This window comes from Zonotrichia albicollis, chromosome 25 (genome assembly GCF_047830755.1).
Source record: "Zonotrichia albicollis isolate bZonAlb1 chromosome 25, bZonAlb1.hap1, whole genome shotgun sequence".
NCBI classification, from domain to species: domain Eukaryota; kingdom Metazoa; phylum Chordata; class Aves; order Passeriformes; family Passerellidae; genus Zonotrichia; species Zonotrichia albicollis.
In genome coordinates this window covers 7,091,553-7,116,423 of record NC_133843.1, presented here as the reverse complement: position 1 = coordinate 7,116,423, position 24,871 = coordinate 7,091,553, and the positions used below count along the sequence as shown (strand labels likewise).

The following is a 24,871-nucleotide window of genomic DNA, read 5'->3' as shown; positions in this document are numbered from 1 at the left end:
CACTGTACACCAGCAAAGGGGCTCCGTGATGATGATCAGTGACCACCACAGACTTCTCCACCTTTGCCTGGCTCTCAGGTAAAGCTCCCTTCCTTGGGAAGACACTTCACAGCCTAAAAACATCACAGAGCACCTCTAGCCCTGCCAGGCCCTCCCTGGTCAGCCCAGCCCCTCTGCTGTGGCAATTCCTGCCTAACACAAAGCCTGTTCCACTTCCCAAAGCACAGACCTGCTCTCCCAACCTCTGCAGAGTCCCCAGAGCCCCACAGAGGAGGGCAATGAGAGCTGAGCTCAATAAAGGGGACAGTGAGAGCTGAGCTCAATAAAGGGGACAGTGAGAGCTGAGCTCAGGGAGGGGCAGTGAGAGTTGAGCTCAATAAAGGGGCAATTAAGAGCTGAGCTCAGGGAGGAACAGTCAGAGCTCTCTGCTGGCCCAGCACAGCCTCTGGCCCCTCCAGGAGCTGCTGGACCTTCCCCAGGGCCAGGCTCAGAGCAAGGAGCCTCACTAATCATTGCTCAGGGCACATCCATTCCACTGACCATTGCTCAGGGCACATCCACGCTGGCGCCTGTGGGACCAGAGGTTTGCATGGGCACAGGGAATGCCCGATCCAACCCCCTTGGGAAGAGCCCGCTGGCTCCAGCCACGGTGCCCCTCCGTGCCCCGAAGGGATGTCCTGTCCTGCCCTGGCCGAGCCGGCCTCACGGAGCATCCCGTGGGATGCCGGGGACACGGCGGAGCGAGGCTGGCACCTAGCGGCTGTCACCTAGCGGCTGTCACCCTGCGGCACAGCAGCCCCGGAGGCTCCCGTGTGTCACAGACATCTGTTAGGAAAAATCCTTTCCTTAGGATTTTTTCCTCCTGAGAAGCTGAGAGGCCTCAGGAACAAAATGTAAACATTGATTATCTGCTGCTGTGGAATGCAACAGGTGCATCTGTGATTGGTGTCATAGAGTTGTATCTAATTAATGGCCAATCACAGTCAGCTGTGGGAAGAAGCCACAAGCCTTTGTTATCATTCTTTTCTATTCTTAGCTAGCCTTCTGATGAAATCCTTTCTTCTATTCTTTTAGTATAGTTATAATATAATATATATAATAAAATAATAAATCAAACCTTCTGAAACATGGAGTCAGATCCTCATCTCTTCCCTCATGCTCGGACCCCTGTGACACCGTCACACTCATGCACAGGCGGCACCACAGCTCCCCGGGCAGCTCCCCCAGCACATGCAGCCCACACCCTCGGTATTTGGGCTCACTTTTCCGCCCAGCAGCTCTCTGCTCCCTTTCCCAGCTGGAATGTGGCTCAAAGCTGTGGAACCACGGCTCTCCCCTGCCCCAGAGCCTCCTGCCTGTCCTGGCCTCAGCGCCGCCAAAAACCAGACAGGCGGCACAGCGCTGAGCAGTGGAAGTCAGAACTAATTTATTTAAGAAAAAAACCCCAAAACTTGTCAAAAGGAGGGGGAGGCATTCGATTACAAGCTCTGGAAGCTCTTGTCAGGACAATGCCAAGGAATCAGCTTTATACAGCAGAGAGAGGGGCAGCAGAGGCCATGCCCACCCCGACCCCCAGCCCTGCCCAAGCACTCCCTGCACAGGGACGTTCCAGCCCTCAGCCCCTTCTCCCTCCAGCACCATGGAAGTGCAGCAGGGAGAGGGAGGACAGGGCTGGAACCTCCCCCAGACCCCCTCAGCTCTTGGCCTTCCCCTGCAGCCCCAAATTTGAAGTCCCAGTGCTCACAATCCAAGTCCCTCATTCCCAGGGAGCAACGTGGTGGCCCTGGGGACAGCAAGGTAAGGGTTGTCACCACCATGGCTCCCATGCCCCCAGAAGCACCTCCTGGGGCAAAACCCTCCCCAGAAGCCACCTGATACAAAGGGTTGGGCTCGGACCAAGATCCTGTGGGTGCCAGGAGCGTGCCCACACTGAGCCCTGGTGGGCAGGCAGGGGGAGAGGAGGCAGGAGGGTGCTGCTGGTCCCACCACCCCAGAGAGATGTGGGTCCCTGCTGGGGCTGTGGAGAGGCTGCTTCCCTTCCTCCTCCACATGAGGAGAACCCAGCAGGACTCAGAGGGATTCCCCCAGGGCCAGGAGCCTGTGGAGAGCTCCAGCCCCTGCTCTCAGCCAGAGCCCCTCGTGCCACTCCTCTCAATATATTATCATCATCATCATCATCATCATTATTATTATTATTATGTGCATCTGGGAAGGCCGAGCCCTCGTGTCTCAGCCTGCAGCTCCAGCCTCAGCCCTGCCTGTGCCCCCGGGGTCGAGGGCGACGCGAGGGCAGCGATTTGACAGGAAAGACTCCAGCACCCCCCTCCCTCCCCAAAGCCCGGCCCAGCCCTCAGAGCCCCGCCAGGACAGTCCACAGGGTCACTCCTCGCCCTCCTCCTCGTGGTGGTGGTGGCTGGAGGGCGGCTCCTCCAGCTCCTGCTGGTGGTGGGGGTAGTGGTGGGGCGCGGGCCCCTCGTGGGCCATGTTCTCCTCGGCGTTCAGGTACACGTTGAACAGGGCTCCCTCGTGGCTGGGCTCCTTCCCACAGGCCTGGCAGCTGCAGTGCAGGATCTTCTCCACCAGCTTGTCCACCCTGGGGATCTCCTCGTTGCCTGGGCAGTCCAGAGTCACCTGGGCCATGGGACAAGGACAGAGCAGGTCAGCGCTCAGGCTCCCGTGGTGGGAAGTGTGAGCTGCTCCAGACCCTGCAGATTTGGGGTGGTTTCAGGGCAGATGTGATGGGTTTCTATCCATGGAAACAAACCCTGGTCAGTCTGCAAGGTGACAGTTCTCTGGGAATGTCTCGTTCTAGACATTAATGGAAAATCTCAGAATTATCAAGAGACCTTCAAGCTCGTCAAGTCAAACCCTCAACCCAGCACCACCACAGTCACCTCTAAACCAGGGAATCACTGAATCGTTAAGATTTGGAAGGACCTCCAAAACCATCAAAACCCACCTACGACCCATCCCCACCTCGTCACCCAGCCCAGAGCACTGACTGCCCTGTCCAGCCATTCCTTGGGCACCCCAAGGGACAGGGACTCCACCACCTCCTTGGGGACATTTTTCCAAAGCCTGATCACCCTTTCCAGTGACATTTTTTTCTTATATGTAATCTGAATCTCCCTTGGTGCAACCTGAGGCCATTTCCTCTCCTCCTTTCACCTGAGACAGGGCAGGAGAGACCAACCCCTCACTCCCACCCTTCAGCACAGCTCCAGCAGGACTCAGCTCCCAGGCACTGCTGGCACTGGAGTATCCATGAGACAGCAAAGGCCACCCACAAGAGGTGATGCCAAGCAGCTCAATTTGGGCTAAACCCTCTCATCAAATGAGAGCTGGAAGGGAGGCAGAGGGCAGAGCCTGGTCCCTGGGCTCTGGGCTGCTCTGGGACCTGGGTTTATGGCTCTGCCAGGATCAGAGGTGACACAGAACTGTGAGGTCTAAGGATGAACTGCTGGACATCAAACACAGCCAGATCTCCCAGGGGGGTGCAGGTGGACAAAGGGAGCAGTGGAGACAGCAGGGATGTGGATAAGCATAGGGATAAATAATGCAGGGACTGACAGGATGGTTCTGCAAATAGAGGGATTATGGATCATTCAGCAGAGCTTCCAGCAGCTCCCTCCACCCAGGCATCTCAGGAAATGGTACAGCCACCTGAGAGATGCCCTGGGAGGGACTCTGAGTGGGAAAAGCCCAGAGAAGGAGGAGGAGTGGCCCTGAGGGGGTGTCAGAGCCCCATGGAGCAGAGCAGAGCAGAGCAGGATGGATACTCACGATTTCCCACATGGACTGGGCTGGCATGCAGGAGTCACAGTGGACCAGGGACTCTGTGGACTGGGGGAAGGTGTTGGGGACGCTGTAGCTGAAGCACTGTCCCAGACAGGCCCTGCAAAGACAGCAGGATGGGGCTCAGGGGGGTGCTGCCCTTCCCAGGCAAGGCAGAGGTGCGACCTTCCCTGGCACAGAGCAGGACACCGTGCCTGGTGCCAGCCACAGCCCAGAGGCACTGCAGCGCCAGCAGTGCCTCCAGCCCTGCCTGAGGGCAGCTCGGTACCTGTTCTGGATGGATTTGGACTCGCAGCCGCTGTGCCCCACGATCTGGGTGATGTTCTTGGCCTCACACCAGGCGCTCTTGTCGGGGAAGAGGGCGAGCTTGTTTATGGGCGGTGGGGCAGCCAGGAGCAGCGCTGGGAACAGGGCCCCCGCCAGGAACCATAACATCATGGCCAGCTCTGCCAGAATCCTACACCTGCACACGGAGAGCACAGCGTTAGCAGCAAACAAAACTGGCCAAGCAGCCCATTTCCCCTTCCCCAGGGAGTTCCTGGGTGTTCTAAGCACAGGTGGTGGTTTTGATCAAACCACTCGTTTGATCTTGCAGCATGCAAACTGGATTTCTTCTTGCACAGCATTAATGCTATTTCCTAATGCTATGTCCTCAGCACTGCAAGTTTTACAATAAAACTGTTGTAATTAGATCACACTGCTGAATGTATAACCAATTTCTCACTTCTGCAAATCAACCTATTCACTTTTCTTTTGCCTCCCTACCTTAATGATGCCAAGGGCCGTGCTCTTTCGTCAGCCTGCCTGGGGGTTGAAGCAGAAGGCTTAATTAATGTCTTCAGCTGTGATCTGGAAAATGCACTGTCTCACAGACAGTTTGGATAGATCCCTAAAATCTCCCTCCACAGCTCCCAGAACTCTGCCCAGAGTGGGATGTGCTGATCTGCCCCTTTCCTCTTCCAAAGGAGCTCTGGCCAGTCAGAGAGCCACCTTGCCTCTCCCAGGCTTTTCCTCATTTCCCACCCAAAGCTGGGCTGGGAGAACTTTGCAAACCAAAAGTGTCACCGCCACGAGTCGAGCCGGGTTGGGGAAGTCCCACAGCACAAAAATGTTTTTATTTGAGGAAGACACAAGCTTTTTCCCTTCCCTTTCTCCCAGCTGGGAAGCCTTGGGGGTCCCCTCTCCTCCTGGGAGCGCGCAGCAGGTGTCGCTGCAAGGCAGCAGCAGAGACACGGGGAAACCTCAGCCCAGGGTGGGAACCGCGGGGAGGAACAATACAGCGTTTATTTACACGGAGCACTCAAATTCTGCTCAGGGTTATTCCGAGGACGGGACAAGGGGGGAGCCTTGTCACAAGGACACGAAGGTGGTGGGTTTGGAGGTCGCTGCTCATCCTCAGAGAAATCCCCCCGAGGTTTCCTTGCTCTGCTCTCCTGAATTAACACCCCCAATTTGCTGGGGAAAGGCAGACGGAAAAGCAGCACAGAAACAGGGAGATTTTTTTCCTGTGTGGGGTTTGGATGGAGTAATGGTGAAAGGCATTTATATTTGCTAAAATATTTGTTAGAACCATGTTATTTGTTATTTCCTTCTATTTATTTATCCAGACGATGATGCACAGCCCACACTGGAAAGACTGCTGTTGATTCCCATGGCTCCTGGGCCCAGCCCTCTAACACTTGCTGGGAGGAGAGGAAAAATGCCCCGTTCCTCTGGAGCCCTCATCCACACCCCCAGGGCTGCAGCACCATCAGATTCATCTAAATGACTGAGACACCTCCTGAGCACTCAGGGATTTTAAGGTCGTTATGGGATTTTGCCCTGTTATCCCTCCACTGGATCTGAATCAAGAGACAGACCAGAAAGATTCCTCCCAGCCTTCCACCCAATGGCACACAGAAAAGAGCATCCTCGCTCATGGGATCTCTGGAGGAATCTTGTGGGGCTTCTGCTAAATTTCCTCATTTTCTGGTGATACAGAACCACAGTGATATAATGCAGCAGCACCTGCAGAGCCCTGGCTTTGTAATCCTCCCAGCAGTTGTGGGATGTGGATCCCATGGCTCCCTGGTGGGAATACCTGCACAAAGGAGACCTTGCAGGCGCTGGCTGGAGATAAGCAGAGGGTTTTAACTCCTGAGCTTGCACTGCCACAATGAGAGTTGTGGGGTTAAATACATCTGTCCCAAAGAGGACTCTTGTGCCCGAAGTTTCTTTCCCATTTCAGCAGGGGAATTCTGCAATTTCTGAAGGATGAACATGGCTAAGCTGCACACACAGACTCACACACACTTGGTTTGCTTTCTGAAACAAGCATCACTCATTCCTCAAATGCCAGCAGCTCTGTGCTGAGGAATCCTGCTCCCAAAGGCAAGTCCGAGATCAGAGCTGGGATGTGACCCAGAGAGCAATCACAACCCCCCGGGGAACAACCCAAATTCCTCTGGAGCCAGCACACAAGTTCACTTCCACATGCCTGATTAGAGAGCAATTTCCTTCTTTCCTAAGAAAGGTGGGGTTTTTCCAGGTTTCTGTGCATCTCTAGCCAGCTGCAAAAAGACAAAATTCCTGTCAGTGCTGGGGTCCTGTTTCCTGGGGTCTGTGCTCCATGGAGGTGTTTCTGCTGCTCAGAGCAGACCCACAGGCACGAGGGATCCTCTCCCAGCATCCTGTGAAGATGAGTGAGGCTGTGCTCTGCTCCAGCCCAGGACCTGGCCTGGATTCAGGAAAGCACTTAAACATGTGCTGAGCTTCTCCTTTCCTGAGCAGGGCGTGTTTGTAACCAGGGCCCCACGGCCGCTGTCCCTGTGCAAGGGGTGGGGAGGAGCTGCGGAATTCCCAGCAGGGGCAGGGGGCACCTCTTTGGAGCTGGAGCAGTTCCAGAGCCCCCCATTGCTCAGGGCACCCAGCACTGCCGTCCCCCACTGCCCTGCAGCCCTGAGCACACCACATCCCCTGCACATGGTGTTTTCCTTCTCCCAGGAATGTCCTGGAACCCGCAGGGCTACTTTTCTAGTAAGTAACGAGGTTTACGCCAGTGCCTAGGAAAACATCTGATGCAGCTGAGTTTGGGAGGGAGCCGGGGCTGGGAGCAGCGTGTCCATAGCTCAAAGCAGTCATGCGGACAGAGCTGCCACCAGCACCATTCATCTGACAGCGGCCACGGAGACAAAAGCACCGTGTTCCTTCTCCCCCTCCGCCCGGGAAGGGAAGGCAAAAAGGAAGACGAGGCACCCGAGCAGGTTTGCAAACTCCCGATTAAATAAAGGCATTGAGCACATTCCTCCGTGACAAGCTAAATTACACGTTGCAGCCCAAAGGAACAAGTGTGTTCCCCGGCTGACCCGGCGGGAGCAGCCACTTCCCGGCACACAGGGGCTTCTTTCTCTCCCCCGAACCCAGGCACATTTTTTCCCCCGCTAGTCAAAGCTCTTCAAGCAGAAAGTTCAGCTCAGTTCCGGCAGAGCCACCGGCCCGTGAGGGGCTCCCCCCGCTCCCTCTGCAGGGAGCCCAGGGCAGCTTCCCCTCCATCCCTCCGGCAGCATTTGGGAAAGAAATGACTCAGCCCTGAACCTGGCACATCCCAGGTCCCGGCACAAACAACCGCTCAGCGCAGGCACAGCTGCAGCCCCGTGCTCCGGAGCCTTTTCCAGCCGTGCCCGAGGAGCTGAGGGGCGGCTGGGGCCGGGGTTCCACCCCAGCACCCCCAAACTGGTTCCACCCCAGTTCCACCGGCAGCTTCCCGGCGTGGAGAGCTCCTGGTGCCACCTCAGATGTTCTGTGTCAGCTAGAGGAGCTCTTCCTCCCAGCCCAGCAATCCCAGCACTCTCAGGAGTCCCCCCAGCAGAACAACACCAGCGCCTGGGAGCAGCTGGGAAAATCTCCATCGTTCCATGGGCTGGAGGACAATCCCTGGAATTACCTCGGAGGCCACGTTCCCACCATCCAGCCCACAGCTGTTCCCAGACATTTGGAAACCAAACACTTCTGGAGGAAAATAAAACAGATCTAATCAGTTTTACCCTCTTTTTCCAGTGGGAAGTTTACACCATAACACAAGACAGGCTTGCAGGTGGACATGGGGAATGTTTCACGAGTTGTTTAATGTGTTTATAGGTATTTTTCTTATCCAGGATCTTGCAATTCTGCCAAATACAGAGAACCACAAACAGGTAGGTTGTGCTCAGGGCCACACACGAGGCACCGCAGGCTCTGAGAGACAAGAACCCCCAAAGCTTTCCAAACACCACTGGGGCTCCCAGGCTGTGAGCACAGCACGGACACGGGGTCCATTCCGTGCTGTGCCTCAGGGATCCCAGCCCTTACACACGAGCTCTCAGCAGAGATGGGCAAGGGGAAGGTTTGGGCTCCTGTTCTGGGTCAGAACTGGGATCCCTTCCCCTGGATACAGGGCTGTCCTTCCTTTCCAGCTCCCCACCCAGCTCTGTGCTCGCTGGGCCGAGGAGTGACCCCAGGCTGGTGTGGGACAGGAGCCCTCTGTGTTCCTCTAGTTATTTGTGCTGTTTGACAAGAGCTGCCTCACAGAGCAGAGGAGAGCCCAGAGGTGCTCTGTGCCTCAGTTTCCCTGGCTGCAGGAGGAGCAGGGGAGCTGGTGGATGCACAGGGAGGTGTCTGAGACCCAACTCCCCTGGAGAGAAGAGGCTGCCCGGGCAGCAGGGAGGGCTGGGCTGGTGCCAGAGCCCTCAGCCCACACCCCTGGGTGCACAGGGCAGGTGGGCACAGCCAGGTGGGCACAGCCAGGTGGGCACAGCCAGGTGTGGGGGAGTCACCCCGGGACACGGCGCTGCAGGCAGGGCAGGGAGCTCTGCAGGGACTCTGTGGGATCTCTGCTCTCACTGCAGCAAATGCTCAAAGGAAAATTATTATGGAGGCACCTAAAAGGATGCAAAGCCAGAGTAAAGTGTCTGCTTGGTGGCAGCTGGAAAGAAACATCCCAGGAAGATCCATGGCACGGCTCTCCTCAGGGGCAGGATTAGGTCTGTAACTGCTGAACACCACTGGGGACTGGCTCTTAAGAAACTCAACTCAAATAATATTTGCTTACATGGAACAAAACAACTTAGAAGCCAGCATTATTAAGAGGGAAAGCTTAAATCTCAACTGCTAAAAATGGAGAAGTCACAGTGTATTGAAAAACATCTATCAAAACAACAGATGTTATTTAATACCTATTATTAAATACTTCCCCCTTTTTGAAATTTGCATTTAGCTAAAACTTTACAGTTTTGGGGACCCTTACTGTAGTGACTGTAACAGCCCAAAAGAATCTAATTGAGGTATGATATGAGCAGGGGAGAGGGAGGAGAACTCTGCACTGAGAATGTCTGGAGGTAATTCTTCAGGACAGCAGGACACAAGAGTGCTTAACTGAGCACAGAAATCTCTCCAAGCTCAGAGCCCCAGTCTTGCTTCGCTGAGCTGCAAAATCTGGGGAGAAATTACAAAAAAATAAACAGGGAACCACCACAGGAAGACATCTGATATTTAACAACCACAAGAATCCATCCTAAGAACTTTTTGATAGTGGAGAAAAAGCTGTGTTGTTTCTCACTGTGGACCTGGCTGTGTCTGCTCCTTTCAGAAGCAGATGTTAGAGCTTCCCTTTCTGTAACATATTAATTTCCACTCAAGCATGGTTGGGCAAGTTGCAGAAATAAAGAAAAGCAGTGCAGCATTTTTAAAGCCTTCTGCCCTCCCCACATTGGCCAGAATGTGAAAAGATGTTGGTACATTGGGAGTTATAATCTGGCTTCTCATCCATGCACTGAGCTCTTGAGAAACTCATTTTCTGTAGCTGGGAAAAAAAAAAATCCAAAATTCATTGGAAAACTACCTCTGGACTTGGGCTTAGGATGGGGTCCTGAAGGAACTCTGCTGGAAAAGGGTCCCACTAATGGCCTGTAGAAGAGGCAAGAGTCATATAAACAGTTTCTGGTCATTTATTTCAATTGCTCCATTTCTTCAGCATTAGGAACAATCATGGCCAGGAAAACGCATCAACCTAAAGCTCAGGGACGCATCCTGGCCCCACACCTGCACTGCCCCTCTTCCTGAGGAACGGGGGGCTCTGCAGCCCCCAAGAGCAGCTGGAGGAGTGGGATGGGAGCAAGGATCAGCTGTGTGGGGAGCTGGAAAACGAGCATGGGACCAGATCAGCTGTGTGGGGAGCTGGAAAAGGATCCCGGGACCAGATCAGCTGTGTGGGGAGCTGATGTGGAAAATGAGCCTGGTACCGGCCTCCAGCGGCTCCGGGAGCAGCGGGATGGGCAGCCCCAGCTGGCCGGGCAGGGGGTCCAGGCTCTGCCCAAGCCCTGCACGGGCCAGGACCGGTCTGGAGCCGTGCCTGGAGCGTTCCCAGCCGGGTCGGGCCCGGTGCAGCTGATCCAGCCCAGCCGGGAGCAGCGTTCCAGCCCCGGGCTCGCTCGCATGCCCGGGCCTGAGCGGGGCCCGGCCGCCTCCTGCTCTCCCCGGGGCTGGGGCTCCCTCAGAGCCGGGGCTGGTGCTCCCACAGAGCCGGGGCTGGGGCTCCCTCAGAGCCGGGGCTGGTGCTCCCACAGAGCCGGGGCTGGTGCTCCCTCAGAGCCGGGGCTGGTGCCCCACAGAGCCGGGCCGAGCCTCGGAGCCAGCCCGGGGACGAGGGCAGCCCGACGGGCACCAGGGTGTCCAACAGCTCCTTTGGAAATCCCATGGGTAACACGGATTGTGCTGCTCTCTCCAATGCTGTCTCTGACCCCTGCGAGTTCCCCCACCCAGGGTGGACAGGAGGATCTCCTCCTCCTCAGCACATTCCCCCATTCACCCAAACACCCCCCAGAGCACCGGGCTCGGTCACTCGGGTCCCGCAGGCACAGCCTGGCCCGTCCCAGCTCCCAGGAGGGCAGGAAAGCCCCGGGGCCTCGGGAGCCGCGGCCTTTTCCTCGGTGGATCTGCGGGCAGGCACCGGGCACTGCCCCGGTCAGGGAGAGCTTCTCCCAGCAGGGCCCGTTCTGCTTTCGCTTGGAGTGAGGTAAACTGGGACCGGCTCCTCCAAATGACTCCACTGGTGCAAATGAGATCAGAATCTGGCACCGCTCGTCTTACTCAAAACAAGCCTAACTGGAACCAGATAAAACCAGTTCCAGTGCAGAGTGGCCACCAGGATGATGATTTTTTTAATTCCTGCAGGCAGCGAGGGGAGCTGTCTCGGATGCCAACCATGCTGGCTTTCCCTGGCTCGGTCATTCATTACCAAACTTGCATAAAATCCCAGCGCAGCGGGGTTGCGCCTGCAGGATCAGGTTCCCAGCTGCTGGAGCAAGAAGGGGAAGGAGAAAAGGAGAAAAGAGCTTGTGGATGGAGCTGTGGATCTTTCAGGATCCTCCCTGCTGTCTCCCTCTCCCTTCATACCCGTTCAGGCCATATCTTGGTCACAGCAGCAGAAATTCACTGACCTGATGTGTTTTTGCCCTCTTTTAGTCTCTGCTTTACACCACAGGAGCCTCCTCAGTTCTGATGGCACAAACCCAATGTCTGTGTTATTTACCCATGGCACTGGCCAAAGCAGAAAAACACATGGAAGTGCAAGGCCAGAGGGGTTTGGAGGTAATGCAACAGCCCATGGCCCAGCTGGTATTTTCAGTCACTACCAGGGCTGACCTCACACTTGATATTTAGACCATTTCTCCAAAAACTTCAGGACTGGGCCCACAAAGAAATCCCACTGTGACCCCAAGAGCACTCCCTTCCCCCCTCTGGACAGGTTGCCTGAGCTCTGTGTCAGAGAAGAAGGAGGCTTAAACCACATCTAAGAGTGACCCTGGCCAGGGCTCCATCCTGACGCCATTTCCAAGGCTCAGCTCCACAGGGCTGCGATCCTGGAACAGGGAAGCAGCCCAGCCCAGCCCAGCCCAGCTCCACAACTGCTGTGATGGGTGCTGGGCTGTTCCCTTCCCACCCTCGGTGCTAATTTATGTCCAGGAAAGCCCTGGCCCCCACGGCCCTCCCTCCCTAAACAGCGCTGCACAAGAAACAAAGGTCTGGAGAGCAGCGAGCACAGCCCTGCCAGGGCTAACAGAGGACAGACCACCTCTGGCTCTCACTGCACAACTCCCCCAGAAGGACAATTTTATCAGCTGTTCCGGTTTTTAAGAGTCTGGTTTGAGCGGGTGTGAAGTTTCTTTGCCCTCAGCCATGCTGGACCCCTGTTACTGAGCTCCTTGCTTTGTCCCAGGGGCTCTCTGAGCCCGTGCAACCACAGAGGAGGGTGGATTTTTCCAGCGGACTTCAAAACAAAAAGAGCAGGAGCAAGGCCCAAGGACCGAGCAAGAACCTGGCTCTGCCCGCCCCGTGGTCGGATATGGGCTCTGGCAGAGGAGCTGCTAAAGCTTTAATGGGAACAGCACGGAGTTTGGGCAGGAATAACTGCCCAGGAGTTTCCTCTGCTCCTTGGGCAGCTTTCCCATGGCTGCACCAGCCTGAGCCGCCCTCGGCAATGCCAACGCACGCCGCAAGCAAAGTCACTCCAACATGGGCAGCTCTTCAAGGCTCCTTGAAAAGCACTTTGGCTCAGGGCTTGATCCTGCACCTCCAGAGCACCCAAAATTCCCTCCAGCTCCACTGTTCTCCCTGCTCCGGAAAGACGAGCGGGCACTCGGGAGGACTTTGCTCATTTGCCCTTTTTGTGAGACCGCAAACTCCCCGAGCTGGAATCCAGCGCTGGGAGGTCACGCCAAGAGCCCGGATTCTTCTCAGGGCTGTTTGCAAACACTTGGGATTTTTATATTGAAGGCAAATTCCATTTCCCATCCTGTGGTTTGCAAATTTGAGGCGAGCAGCCTTTTACGAGATGGGAGCCTGCCTTCAAAAGGCAGAAGTGCCCAGTGGATGCAGCTGATTTTTGGCTGGCTGGACATTGCAAAGAAAGCACCGAGTTCTTCGGCTAAAAACACAAGAGAAAATCTGGGTCTCTCCATCTCGCTAGGATCTTTCCCACTTGTTTCAGCAGGGTTCAAATTTTTCCCAAAAAAACCTACATGGAAAATCTACCGTGAACTAAATCTACCAACACTTCACACAGGGTGCATTTTTAATTTGATTTGGCTAATCCTACATGTAAAAGTTAGATTGTGGAGTGGAGCAGAACTTGCTGGTGCCCTTGTAAGAGAAATGTTAGTAGGAAATAAGGGATTGTCCAGATCAACTGCAATGCAGCCCGAAAGCAAGCTAAAGCATGTTCTGCTTCCAAAACACCTACCAGAGAAAAAGAGAAATCCCCACTGATCTTAAAATGCAGACACTGTTGTATGGAACAAATAAAAACTGCTGCAAAAACTGAGACAAATTGAAATGCTACGCTGGGGTTCAAAAAACAGGTAGGGATATATCGGATATAAGCTTTACAGTAAGTGCCTAAAGTATTTCCATGAAACAAGGATGTAAATTAATCCCCGGGATGAACTTTTCAAGGAACAAAAGTTTACTGCCTTGCCATCGGGAAAACTTCTTCCTTTTATGATCGTTGAACTACCCTGCGTCCGCTGTGGTGTGGTTAATCGATAGTGAGCGTTCCCGTTCTTCCCTCGGCACTTTTGTTTCAAACCCGACAGGGATGGGAAGGAGGGAAGGACTCTGTACCACAGATGTGCGACCGACACAGCGCGGCTCCCCGGCTCCCAGGCTTTTATTCTACTCGAGCCGAAGCGGCGGTGGAAATACTTTAACGACTGCAGAGCAGATCCCCCCAAGTCCGCCTCATCTGCAACCGATTTCTGCCCGTGGCAACATCCTCATCCTCCCGGCCATCCATCACCGGCGGGGGGGAGAAGAGAGGCGAGAGGAAAAGAGACGGAAAATCTGGTGCGGGGGAAAAGCGGCAGGTCCGGGGCGGGGGCGGGGGGCACACAAAGCCAAGGGCTACTCACCAGCCAGGGAACGGCGGGCGCATCCCATGGGGTCCGGGGCCCGGCGGTGCCCGGCGGCTGCCGCATCCCCGGCGCGGCGGGGCGGCCACGGAGGAGGCGCGGGGCGGGCGGGAGCGGCCGCCTCCCTCCCCCCGGTGCCGGGCTCCGGGCGGTGCCGCCGGCCCCGCCGCTCGCGATTGCACAATCGGGCTGCGAAGGGAGAGGAAAGGAGGGGAAAGGAGGGAGGGACGGCCGGCGGGAGGAGGGAGCGGCGGCAGCGGCGGCAGCGCCCGCCCGCCCCGCCGGGCTCCGGGCGCACCGAGAGCCCCGCGGAGAGCAGAGCCGGGACCCCAGGAACCCGGGCACGGAGCTCACCCACCCACCTGGGCCGTGGAACCCCGGCAAGGGCTGGAGCTAACGGGGAGAGCCCGCTGGAAACGCCCGGGCACGAAACGAGGGGGCTCTCTCGGCCAGGAGAGCCCACGGGAATGTCCCAGCACTTGCTCCTGCGGTGTCAAAAACAGTCCGGACTGGGCTCACTGAACGCCAACAACTCTTATTGAAACGTAATTCGTGATAGAGAATCCGTGGGGCAGAGTCCCGGCTGCAGAAAAGACTTTGGGAAAGTTCTCCAGCACTAGAGATGACGGTTTTCTCTTTTACTTTTCCTTTTTTCCCCCTTCCTCTTTCTCCTCTTTTTCTCTTTCCCTCTTTCCTCTCCCGTTAAAAAACAGCCAAACCCCACCGCAGTGAAGCCCCATTCACGTCTCTCTTTCACATAGGATAATTGCTGGAGACCAAGGGCTCTGTTTCTGTTAAGGCACAATTAATCTGAAGAGGCCCCCACATTAAACACTACCCAAATCAAAGATACCTGCCAGGCTTGGCTGGGTTTTGCTGGCTGCTGTTGGTGCGAGGATTTGCATAGAGATCAGAGAAGCAGGAAGGGGAGATGGCGAGAAGCAGCAGCTGTGCTGGAAGTGCTGGCAGTGCCCTGGCAGCAGCTGTGGGGAGAGGCTTTGGGGCTGGCTGTTTGCTGGAGGAGGCTGCAGGCTGCCACGAAGGAATGGTTTCATGCTGCCCAGTTCCTTCCAGCTCCAGGATAACAGGATTTGTAAACAGGGTGGCAAAACGCTGCTTCCAACATCACTTTCTTATCCTGCTAAATGCAACCTACCCAGCCCTGAACTGTACTGCAATGCTTAACTCCAACAGGGCCAACAAGAGGAACAGCCTCTAGCCATGACCACACACGCCAGCAGGAGCCAAAATCTGTTTTCCCAGCATTTTCACCCACTGCTGAACCCAGGCCTTTGACCAATGCTCTACCTGCTCCCCAGGGCCAGCCTGGCCAGCAGTTAACTCCTGCTTTATTCTGAATAATATGAGTGAAATAAGAGACATCTGAGACTCTGAAGCAAGTTCTTACAAGGAAAAGTAAGATGCAGCTGCAGCCACTGCACAGCAACAGGGCATGGGCATTGTGGTGAAATTCAGCTGAGTGTTTGGGGTCCATGGCTCAGTGTTTGGGGTCCGTGGCTCAGTGTTTGGGGTCCATGGTTCAGTGTTTGGGGTGCATGGTTCAGTGTTTGGGGTGTGTGGTTCAGTGTTTGGGGTGCATGGTTCAGTGTTTGGGGTCCGTGGTTCAGTGTTTGGGGTGCGTGGTTCAGTGTTTGGGGTGCATGGTTCAGTGTTTGGGGTCCATGGTTCAGTGTTTGGGGTCCGTGGTTCAGTATTTGGATGGGATTTGTGGGATCCTCAGCACTGGGGTGTGATTGCTCTGCAAGGAGCTGTGAGCCAGCGTGCTGTTCATTCACTGCTTCCTACTATTCATCCCTGTTCCAGTTCTGTAAACAGCATGAAAGGGAAGCAGCAATCAGTGGATCTGGGGGTGGGGAGGCAGGAGGAGCAGGGTTCAGCTTTTCTGGTGTCAGGAGGAACAAGCAGAGGTGCTGCAGGACAGAGCGGCTTGGCTGGGGGATGAAAGAAGCTGCTGAAAGGCTGTCAAAGCCCTGGGCCAAGACTTTTTCCCTTCTCCTTGGCAATGTGATATCACAGCCAGAACCAGGAGTGATGACCTGGTGCCTGCAGATGTCGTTTGGACAGACTGAGGCACAGAGCAGAGGCAGCGGCTCTGCAGGGAGGGCAGGAGCTGAGCTCAGCCCCTGTTCCCCAGCCAGGGCTCTGCCCTCAGCAGCAGCTTTGGGCTCCTGCTCCACACATCACCCAGAGTTTTACCAGCTCCCACTCCCCTCAGGCTGGGGGGGTTTGCTGCCTGCCCCTGAACAGCCAAAGCACAGTGATGTTTCCCCACAGTGACACAGCTCCTCTCTCTCCCTCACAAACTGCCCATTCCATGCTGCTTTTCCACCAGGTGCTCTACAGGATATTTTGTGCCCCACATCCACACCCCCCATGCCTTCCCCTCAGCCCTTTCCCTGTTGCTGGAATCACCAAGGACACAGCAGAAAGCCAGGATGTCCCTCCTCACCCTCTGCTGCTGCTCTGGGCTGCTGACAAACACCCACAGCGCCAGGGGCTCCCCGCTTGTCAGGACAGGACCTGGCACTGTGGGCGTGAGAATGAAAAGGGTGGATGTGTAAGTCAAAAATAAAACCCTTTCTTTTATTTGTGTCAGTGCAGAGCCCAGAGCTCCCACAGTGGGAGGCAAGAAAACACATGGGGGGAAGGTGGGTGGGAAATGAGGGGGGAGGGAGTGTGTGCCCATGAAGGGCTGCAGGGTGGGGACAATGGCCCTGCACATATCCCACAGCTGGGCCTGAGTTCCAGCTCCTCCCCACTGGTGATTTGCTCACTATCCCTGAGATGAACCACACAGTGTCCAAGGAAGGGCTCTCAGGGGATAAAGCCCCTTGCATTGACCCATGAGGGACTTGGGGGCCATGGAGCACCCATGTCAGAGCAGCTCCTTTCACCTCTGCATCTGATCTGCAAATGGGTGCAGAATGGTGCAGCTGCTCCCTGAAATAAAGAGAACTCTTTATCTGCTCCCTTCTGAGGGAGGCTGGATCAAAGCTGGTCAAGGCCAGGCTGGACAGGGCTTGGAGCAGCCTGATTCAGTGTGAGTGGCACCCTGGCAGGGGCTGGAACAAGATGATCTTTAGGGTCTGTGCCAGCCCAAGCTGTTCTGGGATTCCATTCCATGATTCTCTCACCTCCCCATCACCTGCTGGGGTTAAACTCCAGCTTTTTGGTTCCTGAATAAACAAGAACACATCTCCAAGATACCAGGACCCCAAACTGCTGTGTAGGGGCATACACCCCCTGGGTGAGTGGAGCAGCACTCCTGCCAGAAAAGGGACACAAAGATTTAACAACCAAAACAGCTGAGGGATGATTTCCCATCTCCCCCTCAGGTAGGAGGAGGGAGGGACAGAGGTGGCAGGGAGGGTGTGAGGGCCACATCCTCTCAGTGCTGCAAGCACAAACCCTCCCATCTGTGCAGCCCCAGCACCCGGGCCAGGGGTGAGTCTGACCTTACAAGCACGGCTCTTGCTTCCTGAGGTTCCCCCAAAACCTGTGGGTACAACAGCCCCCACTGTAAAAATAGGTTAGAAACTGTTGTAAAATCATTGATAGATCATTAAGCATGTACTGGTAGTTTGGTTATTATATTGCAAAAAGGGTTAAAAGGGTTGTTATAGGAAATCCAGTACTCAGTGTACCATAACACACCTCAGTAAAGTGCACCACGATCCAGCTTGGACAGAACTGTCATGGCCAACCAAGCACCTTAAACCTTCATGCAAATGAAGGATCCAAAAAGAAACCAATCCAAAGGGACAAAAAACAGGACAAAAAGGGGCATCTGACCCAGGGAAGCTGTGCTGCTCCCCTGGAACATCGGGCACATCCCTGCTGAGCAGCTCCAGCGCCGGTGCTGCAGCATCCTCCATGGGAATGCTCCTGCCCAGCCCAGGCCCTTTGCTTTGGGCCTTTCTTTTTCTTATAACAAATGCTAAAATCACTTCAGTACCAGGAGCCTGCTCTCCTTTATATCACCCACTGCTCCTTCAGACCCCTGGAACAACCCCTGAGCTTCACAGCATGCAGGGAGAGGCTGGAGGGGAGGTTCAGCCTTGACAGGAATTGTGAGGAGCAATGGAGGGAAGGTTCAGCAGGACAGGAATTGTGGAGCAATTCAGGGAAGGTTCAGCCATGGCAGGAATTGTGGAGCCATTCAGGGAAGGTTCAGCAGGACAGGAATTGTGGAGCCATGGAAGGAAGGTTCAGCCAGGACAGGAATTGTGGAGCCATGGAAGGAAGGTTCAGCCAGGACAGGAATTGTGGAGCCATTCAGGGAATGTTCAGCCATGGCAGGAATTGTGGAGCCATTCAGGGAAGGTTCAGCAGGACAGGAATTGTGGAGCAATGAAGGGAAGGTTCAGCCATGGCAGGAACTGTGGAGCAGTGAAGGGAAGGTTCAGCCATGGCAGGAACTGTGGAGCAATGAAGGGAAGGTTCAGCCATGGCAGGAACTGTGGAGCAGCCTCCATCAGGTTGAGGAGCCCAGACTGCAGCTCTGGGCTGAGGAAAGGCAGCAGCCCTGAGGGAATCTGGCTGGATTGGGCTGCAGGGGCAGAGCTGGGGGCAGACCTGGCTGCCAGGGACTGCTCAGGAGTGAAGGGAAGGGTTTCTCACCGGGCCCATTAGCAAACATCTGGGCTCAGCAGTGCCCTGGAATGCGGCTGGGCAGCGGGGTGCTCCTCTCCTGCCCGGCCGGGAATGCAGCTCCTGCAGCTGCGACTCCAGCCAGCTGCTTCCTCTAATCCCATCAGCCCTGCCTTGCCCTGCCTTCCCCTCTGCAGAGTCCCGTTCCCTCCCCTGGTCACTGCCATCCATGGTTTCTCTCTAGTGCTGTGCCAATGCATTGCTGGGCCCTGGGGCAGAGTAAAAACCTTCCCCTCCCATCCCTGAGCAGGTCCAAGTGTGTTCAATCACTCCATTTCCCACCTTGCCCAAGCACTCCCCGCTCAGGCACTCCAGGCCCCTCCATCCCTCCCTCCTTTGCTTCCCCAGCAGCTCAGGCCGTGCAGAATCCTCCTCTCATTCACTTCATGTCTGCAGGGGCAGTTCTGAGCTGTTGGGCTTCATTTGCAGGTGCCCTCATCCCTACGAGTTCAAACAGCTTTTTTTCCTTTCTACTTCAAAAATAACCAGTTTCCTCCACCTCCATCACAACCAGTTAAATCCCCTCTGATAACCATCTTATTCTCTGCTGCACAACTTCCCCCTGCTGCAATCACTCAGGACCTCTTATTAAATTAATTATTTTTCTTGCAGCGCTGCCTGCAGGCCCCAGCCAAGCTCAGGCCTCCTCACAATAGGTGCTTGTGTGTGCTCAGAGACACTTCTGGCACCAAAGCTCCTCCAAACTGTCAACCAGCAGGACAAACTTGGAACATCCACATGTGTGCAGGGAACATTTTGCACATTACTGAAAGGAAACCAGCGCCCGCCTGACACGGGGTGACTCACAGAGCAATATTGCACTGCTCCTGCATGGGAACAGCCTCATGCACAAACTCCCTGGCCTTGAAGAAAAGCACCCAAAATCAGAGACCTTAAAGTGCCAGTTTTTCAAAATCCTCCTACAGCAAGCAGGATTTTGAAAAAATGTTGTTTAGAATTCTAAGTGTTGTTTAGAATTAGGATGACTAAGAAAAAAGAATATATTTGCATTTGTTAGCAGATTAAAGCCCTCAGCTCACAATCCCCCCCACCTTCCAAAATACAAATGTAAATACTACTCTTAAAGTGTGATTTTCATAATTCAAAGGGTCTGGTTCATAACATCAGAAATGTGGGACCCTGAGAAATCTGCGTATTGCATCCCTCTCCTCCTCCCCTGGAGCAGGTTTGGGATTTTTGGTACTATAACTGCAGCTGATGAGGAATAAAATGAAAGTGGCCATGAGTTCTCAGCTTATCCCAGCTTTCCTGAACAGGCTGCGACATCTGTGTCAGACCAGCTTTGCATCATTCAGGTTTTAATTGTGGCAGCAGTGGCTGCTGCAGTGCACGACAAGAGTTAAATGAAATAATCGTGGGCTCATCCGGTGCTCGGAGGAGTCACAGTGACCTTGCCTCTATCTGCCAGCCTACCTCTATTTATACCTAATATGGATATAAAATCCATGACTCTGCAGATAGTAAACTGGAGCCTCCCACAAGCATGTGGCCTGCTAGGATGCTCCCAGAGATTTAAAGGAATTATTTCTCAGGCCTTAAAAGAACCCAGTGCAGTCACTTTGCCTGCCCAGCCTGTGTGCAAACAGCAGGACCATGTGGGCTTTCCCTGCAGCCATTCCAGCACCTCCACTCCCAATAACCCCTGCAGCTCCAGCCCCAGGCCTCCATCCATCATCCAAAAATGTATTTATTGACATATGAAATACTCATCTCTTGACAGATTATCTAGGGAACCATGGCATCTTCAGAGAGAACGAAACAGAAAATGGGCCCTGTGCCTGGAAAAAGGAGCAAGGGGAGCTCGCACCATCAGCCATTCCCTCAAACAAACCCAAGGAAAACAGTCCAAAAGGGAGGAGCTGAGGAACAAAGCAGCAAGAACAGCACAGAAATAGGTTGTGCTCCCTCTGAGCTCCACAGCAGGGACATCTTCAGGGAGTGTCTAACAAGCAGGGTCCTCCAGCTAAAAACACTCTGCCTTTAGTTGAGATTTAGCCACGGGACAGAGAGCAGGAATTCTTCAGGCAACCTTTGTGGCCTTACAAGTTTCAGAGAATTTACAGCCAACAAACACAGCTGGATCATCAGATCTGGGTCCATGTGTGTTACAGCCATTTGATTTCACCCAGTCACTCCCAGGTGGAGCTCAATAACTTCCATTTAAGACCTTTGGAGTTGGAAAATCCTCCCATGGCTCTCCCAGCTCATCCCAGTCTGTAATTCGGTGCCTCACTGTTCATCTGCAGGGGTCAAGCCTCAGCCTCCATCCTTGCTTCTCACTGTGCTCTCCCTGTTTGCAGCAATCCCTTCAGCTCCCAGGGCTCCATAATCTCTGAGGCAGTGCCATCTCCAGGTATTATCAGTGTTTGCTGCACCTGGATGCTGACCTTCACATCTGTCTGGGCCAAAACCTACATTGCCCCACTTTCTTTTTTGCTTACGCAACATCCCACCCAATAGCAGTCATTTATCTGCTACCCTTTTGTATTTACTTCCAGATAATTAGTTAAAATTACAAACACAGCCTGCTCTATTGCCTCCCCACCCTCACAGGGTAGAATTCCTTCCCAAGGATCCCATCCAACCCTGCCCCCTTGTCCTGGCACTCCAGGCCCTTGCCCACAGTCTCTCCTCATCTTTCCTGTTGGCTCCTTCAGGCACTGGGAGGTCACACTTAGGTCACCCTGGAGCCTTCTCCAGGCTGAACAATCCCAGTTCTCCCAGCCTTTCCCCACACTGGAGCTGCTCCCTCCCTCTGGTACCCTGGGTGCCTCCTCTGGGCTCTCTCCAGCAGCTCCAGGTCCTCCAGTCCAAATCCAGAGGGAACGCAGAGCTCAGGGGGGCAGCCATGGGTTTGGGTTCAGCTGTTTATCACTGCTAACAACTTCAAGTGCAGCACTGAGGGGGAGGAAGAATATCCTCTAAAACCTCTAAAAAGAAACACACTCCTTTGCATGATTTATGAACTGAATTTGAACTGATCAGGGCGTGACCTTTTCCAGGAAGGGGCATCCACTCCTAACGCAGAGCTGGAGGCTTTACAAGCACCACCAATAAAGCCTGGAGATGAAGAGTGATTTATTAGTCACCAGCAACTTTCTAAGCATCTTTATAAGCTCCAGGAGTGGGTATCCAGCACCATGAGGAAAATGCAGCTCCAGCAGCCTGCAGTGCTGTACAGCAAAGTGCTGACAGCCAGAAGGCACAAGAGCACGGCCATCCACAGCTGAATTTCCATAAACTGTGCTCCCATTTAGCTTCAGTCTCAGGGAAGCATTTCGCTGTGGGTGGGCTATAGGCTGGACTCTCAGAGCACTACAGACACACTGCACATTGCATCCAGCTGCCTCCAGAGCTGCCATGCCAAAATTTGCACCAGTCCTACTTCCAAAGGCAGGAGTGGGGTGGGAGACAGGGAGAAAGTTTATTTCTTAGAGGGGGTGTGTGTGGTGTGGGGGTAGGTACCAAACCCTGCCAGCTCAGAGTGAAAGAAGGGTCAGCAGTGCCTTGCTGGGTCAGAACCTGCTGGGAAATGGGCTTTTCCCAGCAGGTCACTCATGGATCAGGGGTTCCCCAGCTCCACAAGCCTCTCCACAGCTGCAGCATCACCTCGTGGCACATCACCACCACAACAACCTGACACCTTCAGTCCACTTGTGCACCCTCTGTTTGCATTTGCAAACCAGCACCTTTGTCATTTCTTTTGCATTGCTCCCAAACTCAGAGGGAACCCAAGAAAAACAGGAAACCAATTCCTCCTCCTTTGGAGAACCATCCCTGTGAGCTCTCTGGAAGAGTTGGGTTACACCATCACTGCTCTGTTCCCACTGCTGGAGAGGGACTTTGGACACGGGCCTGGAGTGACAGGACAAGGGGAATGGTTTCAAACTGGAAGAGAGCAGGTTTAAATTGGATACTGGGTGAAATCCTTCCCTGGGAGGGTGGGCAGGCCCTGGCACAGGGTGCCCAGAGCAGCTGTGGCTGCCCCTGGATCCCTGGCAGTGCCCAAGGCCCGGCTGGACGGGGCTGGGAGCAGCCTGGGACAGTGGAAGGTGTCCCTGCCATGGCAGGGGTGGCACTGGATGGGCTTTAAGGTCTCTTCCAGCCCCAACCACTCCATGATCCAATGGTACTGGAATGCTGCTGTCTCCTTGATCCTCCCTCTTTCTCAGTCTGTTGCCTAAATTCATATTTAATGTAGATTTACTAAGGCATTGACTTCCTCCTGCATTTATGTTCTGATAACACAGCAGTGTCCATGAGGCACAAAGGACGGGGAATACATTTCAGTATTTTCTCAGTTTATCAGATTCAGATTATCACCAAAGTCAATATTGAGGATCACAGTGGTTTACACCTACTGGTGATTCCATATCAGCCTCTGGACAGTAAAACATCGTTCCCAACTTTCTCAGGGATTTGCCAGTAAGAATTTGGGGCAATTTGAAAACAGCAAAGGATGGCACAAACACTTTTGGAGTCTCCCAGTCTGTGAAGGGCAGCCTTCCCCTGAGACTCCACCACCACGTGAAAAACCAGTTGGGAAGGATGGGCAAGGATGGGCAAGGCTGGGCTGCTGGACTGCAGGCAGGGCCTGGCTGCACACCACATTCCCTGCACCACTTCTCCCTGACCTTGCCTACAGCTTCTCCCATCTCCAGAGTGGGAATTCCAAACCCTCCTACCTCCCTGCAGCCCATCTGTTTGGTTTGTAAATTCTCCAGGGCAGAGGCTGGTTTTTATTTGTGTGTACAGCACCACATCCAGCCAGGTCCTGCTCTTGGCCACGGCTCCAGGCAGGACTGGAACACAAAGCAATGACGGTATCTTGATCAAACATGAACAACTCGGGTAAACAATACAAAAGCAGCTTGATATTTTTTTCCCCGCTGTCTCTGCTTTTCCGTGACTTGTTTATTCATCTCAAAGCCTCAGCAGACATCTAATCAAGCTGTTAAAGAGGCAGATTTGTGGTCAGTCGAGCACTTGGGGAGTTGTTAAACGTTCAAAACCAGTTCTAGTCAGCAAACAGCTTCTTTTTTTTTTCTCCCCTTCTCCTGGGTAGTGATTTGGTTTCCTTACTCACTGCATACTCCAATTACAATTGGGATACAAGTTCTCTCCTAAAAGCTCTCATTAAGTCTGGGTAGGGACACCTGCCTTTTTCAGCCCTATCTTGTTTGCACTTTTTGGTCCCGATCCAAATCACGCCACAGATGAAGCAATGATTTCAGCAGGCTTAAGAAAGAAGGAAAAATGTGATAGTTTCCAGATGAGTGTATTATACTAAATTTAACATGCCTTTTGGTACTTAGAATTTCCACTTTTCCCCCTTCCATTTATGCAATTAGAAATTAAGAGGCAGGAAACCATTCCTACTCCAGCCTCAGCTGGGAAGGGCACAGGCTCCTTCCCACAGAAGGAAAAAGGAATATGAAAAATATGAATTTTGCACAGCTTACATGGACAGGTTCAAAAATAGGTTTGTGATAATACATCTTTAATTAAATAAAGCAAAATAAATACAGACTCTTCACGTGGTAGTTATATGTGCATATACATATATATATATATACATCAACACAGACAACAAGAAGCAAGGCAGCTGTGAAGAAAACCAAAAAGTTAAGCTTTTATCCTATTTAAAGAGCAATGACCAATTTAAATTCCACTTTTAGAATTGTGCATTTTTTCCACAATCACCCATGTTGACTTGATCACCTTTGCTCTGACTGTTCTCACTCTAGCAGTAAAGGACACACTGGGGATTGATATCTGCCATGGGTATCTGTGAGTTCCAGGGCCAGCAGAACCACCTGCTCACAGGCCAGAGCAGCCCACAGCAAGAATTAACTCTGGGAAGTCACATTTGGGCTGGAGCAGAGCATGTAAGGGCAGGGTGACTCGTTACCAGGGACACCAAATAAAAACTGAACTCATCATCAGCCTGGAGGACAGAGCAGGAGCTGAGGTCTCTCTGCACACTGACAGTCACTGTGTGAGGTGCTGCCACCGCCTTTGGTTCTCCTGGGCCTTGCCCAGGCTGCTGCTCCTCTCTCCAGCTGATCCCACTGGCTTCCCAGGCTGCAGCACACACACACAGAACTCAATAAAACCCCTTTCCAAACCACAGAGGAGCCATGGCTCCAAAGTACATAGCTCAAATTAAAAATTGGGGCTGGATAAAATGATTCAAAATTGGGAAGAAAGCAAGATATCCTGTTTTCAATAAGCTGTTTTGACCTGACTGATGAATGCAGTCCGGCAAGGGAGGAGGTGGAAAAACAAGGACATGCTGGAGCAATGGTCCTGGATGGTATCATGCTCTGACAATCTTAATGCTGCTCTGGCACTGGAGCTCTTTGATTTCACAAGTGCTTTGCTCCAGGCGAGCTCCTCAGTCTGTTGACTCTGGGCACAGCTCAGCACGTTCCTCAGAGCGCAGGGCCCAGAGCAGTGCCCAC

At 53.8% G+C, this 24,871-nt stretch overlaps 2 protein-coding genes across 2 annotated transcripts in view; one reads left to right on the top strand and one right to left on the bottom strand.

The window, feature by feature from the left end:
* Nucleotides 1-24,871, top strand: part of LOC102072273 (ATP-dependent RNA helicase DDX19B) — a 211,082-nt gene that overhangs the window by 106,505 nt on the left and 79,706 nt on the right. The window lies entirely within an intron of this gene.
* Nucleotides 1,403-13,922, bottom strand: NBL1 (NBL1, DAN family BMP antagonist). Its single transcript, XM_074558794.1, has 4 exons — nt 13,716-13,922; nt 4,064-4,258; nt 3,784-3,895; nt 1,403-2,631 (listed from the first exon to the last, which is right to left on the bottom strand). Exons 1-4 carry the CDS (start codon nt 13,736-13,738, stop codon nt 2,380-2,382), a joined length of 582 nt encoding a protein of 193 aa, XP_074414895.1. The 5' UTR covers nt 13,739-13,922; the 3' UTR covers nt 1,403-2,379.